Source organism: Rhinopithecus bieti, unplaced genomic scaffold, assembly GCF_001698545.2.
Source record: "Rhinopithecus bieti isolate Rb0 unplaced genomic scaffold, ASM169854v2 scaffold_6380, whole genome shotgun sequence".
In the NCBI taxonomy this organism is placed as follows: Eukaryota; Metazoa; Chordata; class Mammalia; order Primates; family Cercopithecidae; genus Rhinopithecus; species Rhinopithecus bieti.
In genome coordinates this window covers 7477136-7492429 of record NW_016806642.1, presented here as the reverse complement: position 1 = coordinate 7492429, position 15294 = coordinate 7477136, and the positions used below count along the sequence as shown (strand labels likewise).

The following is a 15294-nucleotide window of genomic DNA, read 5'->3' as shown; positions in this document are numbered from 1 at the left end:
GTTGATGATTTTTGCTTCTATGTTCATGAGGGATACTGGCCTGAAGTTTTCTTTTTTTGTTGCGTCTCTGCCAGATTTTGGTGTCAGCTGATGCTGGCTTCATAGAATGAGTTAGGGAGGTGCCCCTCCTCCTTGATTTTTTTTGGAATAGTTTCAGTAGGATTGGTATCAGTTCTTCTTTGTATGTCTGGTAGAATTCAGTTGTGAATCCATCTGGTCCAGGGCTTTTTTTGGTTGGCAGGTTTTTTTTTTTTAATTACCAATTCAATTTCAGAAGTTGATATTGGTCTACTCAGTTTTACTCTTTCGTGGGCAGAAGTGGTCATTTTTTCTTTGCTACTTCCATTCCTTAATATAATACCTGCATATATTCGCTTATGGGAATTATGCGTTTATTTGTTTCACCTCTTTCGGCACTCAGAGACAACTAACTGGGATGGTCATCAGGGATGATGTGAGCCTGCTTTTTTTCTTTCTTGCTGGTCAATATTTATACTATTTGCCCAGTGGAATTCATGTTTCCTTGGGTAGACCCCCACTTCCCACCTCCCAATACACACACACACACACACACACACACACACACACACACAGTGAAACAGTACATCTAGATACCTGTCTCTCTCTGTGGAAGCTGAAGGAGCCAGTTCTTTCTCTCACTGCCAAAGTGCGGCCAGCGGGTGGTCAATGTGTCTCACACTTGGGCAATATGATACTTTAGGCATAGAATTGGAAGCAAGCCATGTGACTGATTTGATATGAATGGTGTTTATTCATAGAGCCACAGCGCCCTGGCCAGACACTCCTGCTACATCGTTCTGTTTCCTACTTCCTTGTCCTCTGGAGGTCTCTTAGTTCCCAACTGTCCCAAGCCTGATCCTATAGCCTGTCAATTTTGTGAGAGCTCAGTATCCCTCCAGTAAATTCTCTTTTGCTTAAGTTGGCCCAAATTTATTTTTATTGCTTACTATCAAAGAATCTTAATGAACAGATAAGAAATAGCGCTATCTGAACAAATTACAGCAACCAGAGTGAGACGTTTGGTTTCCTCTGTGCATATTCCTGCCACTTGTAAACTTTAAGCCTTAGAATTCTGAGTTTTACATCCTTCAGACGACTTTAGCAGAGCATAAGGCCTCTGAACAAGTCTCTACTGAGGATCTCCAGTATGACTCATTACCATTGCCAAACCATTGCTGCGTCTTGAAATGAGATTACCATGATTATCAAAGAGCAAACAGGCAGGATTTGTCCCAGTTTGTCCCTGAGGGTGGGGATCCCAGCACATGGCCTTATGGTGAGGGCTGCATATTAAGGTCTGTGTGTCTGAATGTTTGGGATTTGCCAGCCAGGAATAAGAGGGGAATGGGTGAGAGTATCTACTGTACTACCTTTTAGAAAGACTCTCTTGGAAGGCTGGGCACAATGGCTCACACCTGTAATCCCAGCACTTTGAGAGGCCAAGACGGGCTGATCACTTGAGGCCAGGAGTTCGAGACTAGCTTGGCCAACATGGCAAAACCCTGTCTTTACTAAAAATGCCAAAAAATTAACTGGACATGGTGGCATGCGTCTGTAATGCCAGCTACTCAGGAGACGGAGGCAAGAGAATCACTTCAACCCAGGAGGCAGAGGTTGCAGTGAGCTGAGATAGTGCCACTATACTCCAGCCTGGGCGACAGAGAGAGACCCTGTCTCAAAAAAAAAAAAAAAAAAGAAAAGAAAAAAAAAGGGCTCTCTTTGATAAACTTATTAGGCTAAGTCATCCATTTCATCCAGTCCTAAGTTCCCCACATCAACTATCCTGCCAGCCTGCACTGCCAAATATTTTATGACCCACCTTCTCCTCTGTGCAACTGGCAACAATTATTTAGAACATGCCTGGGGCCTCCTGTGTAAAATGTGGGTCTAGATACTGCTTTCTCCCGGCAGCCCTCCTTAGTGATTGACATTGTTTGAAGTGCCAAGTAAATAGAACTCATTATTCCATTGTCATTGGACCTTTATTTCCGATACAGCATACTCAGCTATTTTGGTAGTTTCTTCTCATTGTGAATTGGAACTGTTTCCTCTGTTCATACAGTTAGGAGTATCTCCTGGAATCTTTTTGGAAAGGAATTTTCCTGTTGAGATAGAATGATTTGCTTTGTTTTGTACATGACTTCTGGTTCATTTACATGGAGCTTTCCTGGCTGAACGTTAATTCAGTGTCGTGTTCCAATACAGGAAGTATAGGGATTATTTTTCACTATCCTGAGATGGCTTAGACCACTAGATTTAGTCCAACCAGAAAGCAATATCCAGGCCTTGTTAGTTGTGTTGACGTGTTCATTTATTCAACATTCGTGTGTGTGTGTACGTGCACATGCACCTAAATGATGTGCCAGGCACTAGATTGTAGTTGTAATCATTTTAGAATGAGTTGCAATAAATAAAGTCAGCCTGCTCAACAATCCAGGCTGAATTCAGGCACATAACTTCTGCTTTTGATAAAATGATATTTTGTTGGCATAAAATGAGATCCTATGGATTTGGTGAAAGGACGTTTCCAAGAGGCAGGCCCAGAGCACCCTGAAGACAATCATGATTTTAAGTGACATTCTAAATAATTCAAACGTATTTTCATCACACTTTCACTTTTTTTCTTGCTCAGTTAATTTAAATTGCGATGAAATAAACAACACAAAATTTGACCACAGGACCCAGCAATTCTACTTGTGGAGTATGCATCCAAAATAATTGAAAGCTGGATCTGGAAGAGATATTTCTATATCCGTGTTCATAGCAATATTATTTACTGTAGCCAAAAGGTGGAAGCAACCGAGTATAACATATAATTCAAAAGGTACCATCTTTACCATTTTAAATGCACAGTTCAGTGGCTTGAAGTACATTCACATTGTTGGGCAACCATCATCACCATCCATCTCCAGAATTATTTCATCTTCCCAAACTGAAACTCTGTATACATTCAACAATAACTCCCCATTCTTCCCTCCTCTCAGCCCCTGGCAGCCACCATTCTACTGTCTGTCTCTGAATTTGACTGTCCTAGGTACCTCACGTAAGTGGACTCATGCAGTGTTTGTCCTTCTGTGACTGGTATATTCACTTAGCATGTATTTTCGATGTTCATTCATGTCACAGCATGTGCTAGAATTTCTTACCTTTTTAGGGCTGAATAATGTTCCATTTTATGTCCGTGCCGTGTTTGTTTGTCCACGCATCCATTGATAGGTACTTGGGTTGCTTCCACCTTTTGGTGGCTGTAAGTAATGCTGCTATGAACACGGATATACAGGTATCTCTTCCAGACCCTGCTTTCAATTCTTTTGGATATATACCACACAAATGGAATTCCTCAGTCCTACAGTTAATCTATTTTTAATTTTCTGAGGAACCTCCATACTGTTTTCCATAGTTGCTGTACCATTTTACATCCCTACCAACAACGTACACAGGTTTTAATTTCTTCATGACCTTGCCAACATTCCTCTTTTTTTGTTGATTTTTTGGATGGTATCCATTCTAATGAGTGTGAGGTGGTATCTCATTGTGATTTTGATGTGCCTGATTTGCACTTCCCTGATGAATTAGTGATATTATCTTTTCAGGTGCTTACTGACTTTTTATGTGTTTTCTTTATAGAAATGTCTGTTCAAGTCCCTTGCCCATTTTTTTAATGAGGTTGTTTGTTTTGCTGTTGTTGAATTATGGGAGTCTTTACATATTCTAGATATTAACCACTTGTCAGATATATGATTTGCAAATATTTTCTCCTATTTCATAAATTGCCTTTTCACTCTGTTGATTGTGTCCTTTGATATACACAAGGTTTTTTATTTTGATGTCCAATTTGTCTATTGTTGTTGTTGCCTGCGCTTTTGGTGTTGTATTCAAGAAATTATTGTCAAATCCAATGTCACAAAGCATTTCATCCCTATGTTTTCATCTAAGAGTTTTATAGTTTTAGCTCTTATATTAAGCCTTTGATTCATTTTGAGTTTATTTTCATATATGGTGTAAAGGAAGGCTATGACTTCATTCTTTTTTTCCCCTCTCTTAGAGTTGAGGATCTATGTTGCTCAGGCTGGAGAGTAGTGGCTCTTCACAGGCATGATCATAGCACAATTTGGCCTCAAACTCCTGGGCTTAAGCCATCCTCCCATCTCAGCCTTTTGAGTGGCTAGGATTACAGATGCACCCCATCTGTGTAACCTTCACCCAGAAGACTTCATTCTTTTACATGTAGATATCCAGTTTTTCCAGCACCATTTGTTGAAAAGATCATCCATTCCCCCACTGAATGGTCTTGGGGTTCTAGTTAAAAATCACTGAATTATATACAGGGTGGGTGTGATGGCTCACACCTGTCATCCCAGCATTTTGGGAGGCTAAGGTGGGAGGATTGCTTGAGCTCAGGAATTCAAGACCAGACTGGGCAACATAGCGAGACCTCATATCTACTAAAATTCAAAAAGAAAATTAGCCCAGTGTGGTGGCACCCACCTGTGGTCCCAGCTACTTGGGAATCTGAGGTGTGAGGATTGCTCTAGCCTGGAAGGTCAAGGCTGCAGTGAGCCATGATCACGTCACTCATACTGCTGCCTGGGCAACAGAGGGAGACTGTGTTTGGAAAAAAAAAAAAGACAGAAATGGTAGCCTGTACCTGTAGTCCCAGCTACTTCAGGTTTGCTTGAGCCTGGGAATTTGAGGCTTCAAGTCTACAATGAGCTATGATCATGCCACTGCACTCCAGCCTGGGTAACAGAGTGAGATCCTGTCTCAAAATACATACATACATACATACATACATACATGTATACAAACATTTATTTCTTGACTGTCTGTCCTATTCTATAGGTTAATATGTCGATCTTTATGCCAGTACCACACTATTTTGATTACCATAGCTTTGCAGTAGGTTTGAACATCAAGGAAAGGTAAGACCTTCAACTTTTCTTTTCAAGATTGTTTTGGATATTTGGAGTCCCTTAAAATTCCCTATGAATTTTAAGATGAAACACACTTTCTTGCTTTTAGAAGAGGTAGAAATGCTTCTTAGGAATATCTCATATCCTGATAAAGTTATGGCATTCTACAAATACACACACTCTGCCCGTTACATTAGATGTCTTATTTTTCATCATTCATAAATTGTCACCATGGATTTGTTGTGTTTCCCTGAAGCATAAGTATGTTCTCCTCATGACCACTAATTTTTATTTCGGCAACAATTTACAGTGTTCTTTTTGAGTTTATATTAGAGTATCCCATATTTATCCTAAGGAATTAGTCGAGGGCTATCAAATAACATGTTAATGAAATCCCTTATTATAGTTTGAATTATGGTTACACCTTTGAGGCATAAAGAAAAAATACATTATATCAACAAATTGCTGTATATGACATGTATGTGCATCCAAAACTACAGTGAAATGCTCTGAGAAGAATAGAATGAAGTTACTGAGACAAGCCACATAAGCAGTTTAGAAATTCAAAGGAGCAAGAGATTGCTGTTGGAGAAATGGGTACAGCAAGAGTTAGTTAATATTTAATGCTAGCTAGGTAGACTTACATAGGAAAGAATTGAGTCCAAATGGCATCAGCAATTCACGATTTACTGAGCACCTCCTGTATGTCATATGCTGTATAAGGTCACACAGTTAAGTAAGAAGTTCTCCAGCAACTACAAAGACATGCAAATAAGTAACTATACATCAGGCAAAACAAACATCCATAGAGGGAACTCATTGATGTTGGGTTATTTTCAGGCTCGGTTCCAGGGGGTAGTTTTCACAATTTGGATGGATTCAGATGCAGAGAAAGCAGAACAAGAAAACAAGTAGGGATACTGTTGTCATAGACCAGGCAACATGAAAAGGACATGAATTAGGATGGAAACTATGGGATTAAAAGAAAAAAGAAGAATAAAGCCTTTAGAGTCAAAGCATTAGACTCAGTGATGTTTTAAATTTTTGGATTGATGGCTGAATGAATTAATAGTAACCAAGGATGTAGCACCTGGAAGTTTAAGCATTTGAGATTTAACATGACAAAGCCATAAAACATTAAATATTTACTTCTATTAGTATGCTTTGGTGCTTTGATGTTTACATTATCTCCTAACAATTCTATTAATATTAGACATTATCCCAGTTGTAAAGCTTGAGAAACCAGGGTTTTATGTTGTTTTGTATCTTACTTATATCTTATCAGTGATAGAATCCATACCTTTGCTTTGGTCTGTCTGTGCCTTTGCTTATATTCATTTCCAAGCTAACGTAGTTGTCTTGTACTACACATTATCATGGATTTATTTTTTAGTTGGAGTATAATTTATACTCAGTGCAATAGACTTTATGTCTTAAGTCTGTTGGGTTTTGATAATTGCATACACCTGTGTAACCTCCACACAAAACAAAAATAATAGACTATTCATTCACCTCTGAAAGATTGCTGGTGTCCCTTTACAGTCAATCTCTCCTTCCCCCAAGAGCCACCTGCTTCCTGATTTCTGTCACTATAGGTTAGTTTCAACTGTTCTTAAACTTAATGTAAATAGAATCAAACAGCATTTATTCTTTTGTGTCTGGTTTCTTTCATTAACATAACGTTTTTGAGATTTATCCATGTTATGTTTATTCCTTTAATCACAGAGTAATACTTCATTCTATGAATATACAAAAATTTGATGATCATTCTCCTGTTGGTGAACATTTGGGTTGTTTCCAGTTTTTGGTTACTATGAATAAGGTATAAATGTGGCTTTTTAAAAAATTATTATAGAATAAACTTGTATAGAGCATGTTAGACTCAGGGTAGACACAGTTATGCTTCAGTAACAAACAACCCCAAAACTCATGGCTTAAGACAACAAAGAAATAAACAAAGGTTTATTTCTTTCTCATGTTACATACCCATCAGGGCTCAGTAAGGAGCCCTCTGTTAACCATGGTCATTCACGTAGCCAGGCAGCAGAGGTGCCTTCTCACCATTTGTTTCCATGATCACCAATGCAGAAAAAGGAAACGTAGCTAATCAAGCACTGGTTCACCTTTAAAGAGGAAGAAAAGTTGAAGCTAGAGGATTTATGAACAGCCCTAATAACTATCCCAGAATAGTACTGAGGAAATTACACTCTACTGCAATATTCACCACTATACCTGCCCCATCACACAAAATGAAATTTTAAAGCCTTTTATAGTCATTATATCTCTATGAGGGATGGGTAATATGTTAATAGATAAAACACCCAGAACCTGCATATGAAATGTGGACAGACTGCAGTTGATACAGTGAGCAGACTTAGAACCGTGCATGTATTTTTACCCCAAGGAAATGTATTAAATAATTTAAAAAGTAATAGCCCAAAATTTAATAGCCTAGACCCACCTAGGGATCTTAACTTGCGTATATGAGAGAAGGAGACATCTGTGGCTCTGGATAGACTATTAAAATGGGAAACACTGTAGTATAGTATTTAAGAGTAGGTTTTGAAACCAGACTGCTGTTTTTGAACCTCAGCTCTGCTATTTATCAGCATTGTGATTTATAAGCTGTGTGACTTTGGTCAGGTTGCTTAACCTTTCTGTAAAACCAAGAGAAAATGAAAAAAAATAATTCTAACTAAGATGCAGACTTGTTATGAAGGTTAAATGAGTTAATGTATGTAAAGCATTTTGAACAGTGGTATCTGGTAAGCAGTCAAATGTTATGTTTCTAGTTATATTTCCGGTGACCATGTTTTCCAAATCAAAATTTGTGTCATGTATGAATTTTCTCTTGCCGTGTAACAAATCACCCAAATTGAATGGCAGAAAACAACACCCGTTTATTGGCTCACAGTTGTGTAGGTCAGAATGCTGGCATGACAAGCCGTGGCTCAATTCTCTGCCCAGGGTATTACTAAGCTCAGTCAGGCATTGGCCAGGCTGAGGTCTTGTCTGGAGGCTTTGGGGAGAAAGTCGCTTCCAGGCTCATTCTCTATTTTCTTGCTGGTTCTCAGGTGGGGGCTGCTGTCAGCTCCTAGAGGTCCCCCACAGTCCTTATCAGAAAGCCCCCTCCATCCTGAAGCAAGCAATGGTGCTTCCAATCTCTGACTTCCTGTCTGTGACCTCTAGGCATTCCACAAAGAGTTTAATCAGGTTAGAATTCATTTAAGTCAACCTACTAATTTAAGGCTTTAGGATACTGAGGTTCTAAGTGAAATCTCCAGATTTGAAGGGCTTTGCTTGTATGATTAGATCAGGCCCAAACTAATAATCTCCCTTTATCTTATAGTCAGCTATGACTTATCATATAATCTCATTATGGAAGTGAAATTTGTCTGTAAACTGGGGGCAGGAATCTTGGGAGACTTAGCTTTTTGTCTAACACAAGTTACATGATTTTACCAATGTGAGTTTCATTTTTATAACAAAACAATTCAAATCAGATCCAGAATGTGCGTTTTCCACAAATACAAATATATTCTACAAACAAGAAGCTGAATTAGAGGTATTCTTAGCATACTTTTGGAGAAAAACTAAATTGAGATCCCTTGAGTAGTGTATTAGTCTGGCTAACACTGCTATGCAAATACTATCTGAGATTGGATAATTTATAAAGGAAAGAGATTTAACTGACTTATAGTTCAGCGTGGTTGGGGAGGCCTCAAGAAACTTATAATCACGGTGCAAGGGGAAGCAAAGCACCTTCTTCACAAGGCAGCAGGAAGGAGAATGAATGCAGGAGGAACTACCACACACTTTTTATAAAACCGTCAGCTCTCCTAAGAACTCACTCACTATTACAAGAACAGCATGGGGGAAATTGCCCCATGATTCAATTACCTCCATCTGGTCTCTCCTTTGACATGTGGGGATTTTGGGGACTACAATTCAAGATGAGATTTCGGGTGGGGACATAGCCAAACCACATCAGGTATTAATGCTACAATTGCAGTTGTTTGTTTACTTAGTTGTTTGTTTACAACTAAGTAAATGATGCTAATATCATCAAGGGCAAGAATCGTCTTTTATCCATTTTTAATCCATTTTATCCATTTTTGTGCACATAGCATAAATATTTGTTAAATAAAGACATGTATATATTCAAAATAAAATCAAAGCTATATAGTTGAGTTTCAACCAATCAAAGTAACCACCAGCCAGCTTAAACTAAAAGGAGAATGTATTGTGAGAGTCCAGATGCCTCATGGACTCTTAGAAAAAGATCCATACAATAAGGCTCCAGAGATGGACCCAGGGCAGCTCTAGAGATATCGGCAAAAGGGAGTTCTGAACCCCTGTTTTTCCTTGAGCATTTCCATTGGTGGTCTTGACATTGCACTCCTGATCTTTATATGTCTCTTCCAAATGTTAAACCTCTGGGAGAGAGAATCTGATTGCCCCAAACTGAGGCAGATGTCTGCCCCCTTTATCCAATCTGGTTGAGGGCAGGGCTATTAGTACCTAGTGTAGACATTATGGCCCATCCAAGGAATCACTGTGAGCTGGGTGGACACCCCAAGAAATGGCCCTTACATGTGGTAAATACTGATGGCTGGCTGACTACAGGCAGCACGGCCTCACTAACTCATGGAAACAGTACGGGGTGGTTTCAGTAATTCTGGTTTCTTTTCCCTGTCTTATTAAGATCACTTTTGTTCAACAGACATTTACATAACAGTACACCTACTCCCTGCCAGGTCCCACACTACAAGCTGAGGATATGAAGTAATAAGATCTCATCCTTGTGCTCAGAGTGGGAGAAAAACCAGCACAAGTAATTTGAACAGAGTATGGCAAGTACAGCAATGAGAACACACATGCAGTGTTCTGTGCTCTGGAAAACGGGTCTCATGCTTATCTGTGGGAGAAGTCCATTATCTCTCTCCCAGCAGCTCTTAAAGATAATTATAAAAACACCCACAAACAATTACAGTTCCTGACTGTGTTCTCTTTGAGGCACTGGGGCCTAAGAAACTTAGGCTAATTATGTGGAAAGGAAAGTTTCACCTGGCTTGATGGCTCACACCTGTAATCCCAGCACTTTGGGAGGCCAAGGCAGGCAGATCACTTGAGCCCAGGAGCTCAAGACCAGCCTGGCCAACATGGTGATACGCCAGCTTTACTGAAAATACCAAAATTAGCTGCACATGGTGGCACACGCCTGTAGTCCCAGCTACTCAGGTGGCTGAGGCACGAGAGTCACTTGAACCTGGGAGGTGGAGGCTGCAGTGAGCCAAGATCGCGCTACTGCACTCTAGCCTGGGTGAGAGAGAGACACTGTCTCAAAAAAAAAAAAAAATGTTTAATTATAAAGCAAACAGATTTAATTACTTATGAGAATCATAGGATATGAGGGCTCAAAGGTTCTCCAGATGTCATTCAGGCCCCACTGCTTGTCTGAAGTATAAATGCCTTCTCTTCTTTGGTTGCCCTTTTCCTACTTTTCTCTAGAAAATTGCAGCTATGTCAGCTCTCCATGGCTTGATGCTGAGGGATGTGACCACTTTATTAAGTGGATTATAAAGGATTATGAACTGTAACTTCTTATAGCAGCTTTCTTCTTTTCAGTGAGAGTAATTGTTGGTTTTCTATTATGTAAGGTTAAAAAAATTTAATATGGACTTTAAAGACCATTAAAGTCATACTAATTTGTGAAAAAATCATTAAATTGTAAAGGGATTACTTGGCCAATTTGAGCTAACTTGGTTCAGTTCATCATGATCTCTCAATAAGAATTCATGTACAGCCATATTTTTAATGCTGGTAACCTTTGAAAGAGATATGAAAAGTCATCTATTTAATTACTGCCAAGTATACTCTGCACTGTGAGTTCCAGATCTAGAGCAGACATGGCCTGTTAGCTTTCGGCCCTAAGCTGAGCTTTATTGTGTTGTTCAATGGGAGAGATTGAGTGGGAAACAGAATTACCACTGGGAAAATGTTGTTCTTTACCCACAAGTGACGGATTTCTTTTTCTATATGTGAGCAAACTGCTGAGGAATGGATTGTACTCGCTGAAAAGCAATAGCCAAGCCATCTCTTAACATAATAGTGTTTGCTCAAGGCACCTGAAATGCAGTCAGAAAAAACAGAGATGTGCTTGATACGCTGTGTCACTTTATAGTTGTAGTTTTTCTCCCATTTGCTTTGGCTTGGTTCACGCCTAGATAGTCTAAGAATCCAAGAAGCATAGAGCTTGAAATGGCACCTAGACTTCATGTTTTTATTTATGCTGTGTTTCATTCCACAAAAAATTTAACCAATTTAGGATTCTTATAGTTAAGCTACTTACTTAAGGGATCTAGAAACTTAGACTCTGAAAAGTGATTTCCCCAAAGTCCCTCTGTTAGTTAGTGACTGGGCTGGAACTGAGACTCCTACCTTTCTGTCTCCTTGTTGAAGAGAGTTGTCCTTACATCCCACCCCAACCCACCCCACCATTCATTCATTTTTTTTTTCAATGACTGTGTTAAGCACAAACACTTGCCAGGCACTATGTTACCCCTAGATAGTGTCGTAGGGAGTAGGATGGACATGAGTCCTGTCCTTGGAATATTTCCCATCCAGAGAGAAATTCAGATTTGGAGCAAATGTGCACACAAATCAGTTAGGTAAAATATGAAAGAAACAGACCTATAACAGCAATCATTGTGGAGGGTGCTATGAGCATATTAAGAAGCCTGGAAGGCTTGTTTTAGGAAATGACATTTATGATGAGCTATGAAGAAGAAATAGGAGTAAATCAGCCAAAGTATTTGTCAAGCAGAGCACAAGAGAGTACAGTAAGAGAAGACCCTGAGGTGGGTAGATCTTGGCTCAGCTAAGAAGTGGAAAGAAAGTCTGTGCAGCTGGACTGGGGCATAAGTGAGCAAGGGGAAGAAGCACTAGAGGGGGCCAGAGATGGGGGCTGGGACCTCTGAGCTTCCTTATCGACTTCGAGCTTGATCCTAAGTGCATTAAGAAGCCATAAGAAGGGGTTAGAAATATAATCAGTTTTATGTGTTAGAATCATAATAACTTTGCTGAGTGGAGAATGGGTTGGAGAGAGGATATAACTGAGTTGCTCTTACATGCAGGTGAGAAATGATGATGGCTTATAGATAGGATAGGATGGAAAGAAGTGGAAAGATCCAAGATATGTGTTGAAGGTAAAATCCATGAGACTTGCTGGTTAGAAGTACAGTTGAGGGAAGAGAATTTTCAAGAATGACCCCTGGTTCCTGGTTGAACAACTGGACAGATGTTGTTGACATTTACTCTGGTGAAGAGAATTGGCTGTGGAAACATATGGTGACTAAGTGAGATAAAAAAGCTCTATTTTATTTGAGATGCTTGTAAGACATCTAGTGGAGATATAAAGTAAGAGCTGGGTACACAGGTCCTAGTCCTAAGCTCAAAAGATTTGGGCTAAATATGTGAATTTGGAAGACAACGATATATAGAATAGTCTTTGAATTTAAGGGAAGGGAATAATTCACCTAGTTAGAGGTCATTGAACTCACATTGGAGGGGAAGGATGGGTGGGGTATAAATTAAATAAAGAATGCAAAAATTAGCCGGGTGTGGTGGTACATGACTGTAATCCCAGCTACTCCAGAGGCTGAGGCAGGAGAATCAACTGAACCCAGGAGGTGGAGGCTGCAGTGAGCTGAGATTGTGCCATTGCACTCCAGCCTAGGTGACAGAGTAAGACTCCATCTCAAAAAAAAGAAAAAAAAAAAAAAAGAAGAAGAAAGGAAGGAAGGGAGGGAGGGAGGAAAGGGAAGAAAAAAGAGAAAGAAAGGCATTTCAAGAAAAGGCAGTGACATAATTAAATCACCAAGGGAAGAATGGTCTCATAATCCAATTGGTGAAAACTAAAGCATACAGTGGGGTTGGATTTTGAATGCCCTCCCAAGTCAGGCAGTAGCTGTTCTATATACATGGGTCATATGGAGAGAAATCTGTGAACAGTCTAAGAACTTTGCATATCAGCAGGAAGCGTTTTTTGTGAGCTTCCTTGGTTTATATTGTGAAACATAAAAGCAAACTTCACATAAATCTTGAGATAATTATGTTGGTTGTGCATCATAATGGGTATAATGACTATAAAGGATAGTCATTATCTCCCACAGACCACTGCCAACCATTTGCTAGTAATGTGGTGGAAATAGGTCCAAATAATCAGAACCAGTATTGTAGGAGTTGTATGCCTGTCACCCTGGTGATGAGGTTTCAGCTGCCATCTACTCTACTCCATTGGGATGAGGAGGAGGAGAATTCACCTAACCACAAAGCATTTTCTGTCTGGAGCTCTGCCCTCCCCATCAATCACTCCTCCTCACACTCCACCTTGCAGGCCTATTGTAGATACCCCATCATCCTTCATTTGCAAAACAAAGTTAGAAGCCAAGTGAGGAGGCTGGGATCCTTTCCAGTTCAAAGAACAAAACGCTGCAGACATTAATGGGGCCTAAAGGTTGCACATGGCCATTTGAAAAATTTATACTCCACAGTGCTGAAAGAGCCAAAGCCTTTCCAAACTTATCCTCTGCAGCACCTGACTTACTAAATGGGATTTGAGTAACTCCTAGCATCATCGCTCCTTGTCACTAATAATTGCATCTTAGTATCCCTTGAGCAGTACATCTTTTTTTGTGCATAGTAACTTTGCATGGTTGGAAGCTATATATATGGAAGCTATATATATTTATATATATATTTATTTAATTCTATGATGCTGTGTGTGCATTTTCAACTGAGAACTTAGGAAGTATTTATAATTTGAGCCAGGAACTTAGCATTTACTGTGTACTGATTCTGCCTATTTTAACATTTCACAGAAACGAGGATGCAGTCAATCAGATGGCCGTTACTCCCTTTCCAGTGCCATCAAGTTCTCCATCTTCTATTGAGGTAAGGTTGTTTCTAATTAGCTCTTAGTATATTAGATGGGTTTGTCATTAGCATTTTCCCCAAATCTGACATTTTTGATATTCATTATTTGATATTCCAAACTCATGGAAAATTTCCCTGACCAAAGTAGAAAGTATTGAGGTATTGATTATAAAGCAGTTTTTTAGTAAATATATTAGAACCTAACCATATAAGTATTACCTTCCTCAGAGTTGCTCAGGGTCTCCTCTAAATATATAATTTTGTTCTAATTGGGCATTTCAGAATTTACAAGAAAATTCTCTTTGTTTATGACTGAATTGTACCCCTTTCTTTATGGTTTTGAAATACTTTAATACCTGTGATCAAGGTGCCTTTAAATAATTACTTTCATCTGTGAATGGAGAAATTACTAGTATAACAAGATTGCTGTAATATTGGTCAGTTTCTGAAGTAGATAGAGATAGAACTGTATAATCAGTTTGTCTCCCCAGCTGAGGGAATATTCCTTCTCTTCTCATTTTATATTTATTGAATTATTTTTTAACTCCAAGAAGAAATACATACTTATTGTTACTAATTAAATAGTGCAGGGTTATTCAAAGAAATCTTAATTTGTCTTTCACTACCTCCCTAAGGAAGTTAATGTTCACTATTCAGTATCTTTTCATACTTTTTCCTTTGTTTCTACAGTAACCATAAATAGCTATATATAGTGTCCCTTTTAATAAAAATGTGATTGTGCAATACACATTATTTTTATTCTTTCAACAAGTGTTCAGGGTTCTGGGCTGGGGTGGACCGTGGGTGGGATGGAGTGGACCTTGGAGCAGCGCTTAGAAGATACAATGAAGACTCCCTCCATTGTTGGAGTCCTGTGCCCAGATTCACAAGGACTTAATCTGGGTTGCCATGGGACCCTGTCCGATGAGCATGCTGGAGTGATATCTGTTCTAGCCCAGCAAGCAGCTAAGCTAACTTCTGACCCCACTGAAATTCCTTTGGTGTGTCCAGCATCAGATAATGGGAACATTATGATCCAGAAGCATGATGGCTTCACAGTGGCGGTACACAAAATGGCCTTTTGATGGCTCGTATCTGTTGTTTAGCAGCCTGTCATAGGAACTCCATCCTACCTATATGAATTATCTTGTAGAACTACTAAAGTTCCAGTAGTTAGGCCATTCATTTAATGTGCAATGGGCACTTTTCTATTTACATAAGAGTAAATTGCTTTTTAACACTATGGACTGACCTATCAAGCTATTAGTAAGAAAGGATCATGTTTTGAAGCAGCCGGTCCAGGTCATTTTGTATATAGAATTTTGCTGTATTCAATAAATCTATTTGGAGGGGAAAAAAAAAACACAAAAAACAAGTGTTCAATGAGTGCGTATTATTTGTTAAGCACTCTTTTGGGCATTAG

At 39.2% G+C, this 15294-nt stretch overlaps 1 protein-coding gene across 6 annotated transcripts in view; it reads left to right on the top strand.

Moving 5' to 3' along the window:
• The window catches only part of PATJ (PATJ crumbs cell polarity complex component), a 441042-nt gene that overhangs the window by 289833 nt on the left and 135915 nt on the right, over positions 1 to 15294 (top strand). For all 6 annotated transcript variants that reach the window (XM_017877225.1, XM_017877223.1, XM_017877224.1 and 3 more), the window contains exon 30: positions 13817 to 13889. In XM_017877225.1, coding sequence (XP_017732714.1) covers positions 13817 to 13889 — 73 coding nt within the window. The remainder of the gene's footprint in view (positions 1 to 13816; positions 13890 to 15294) is intronic.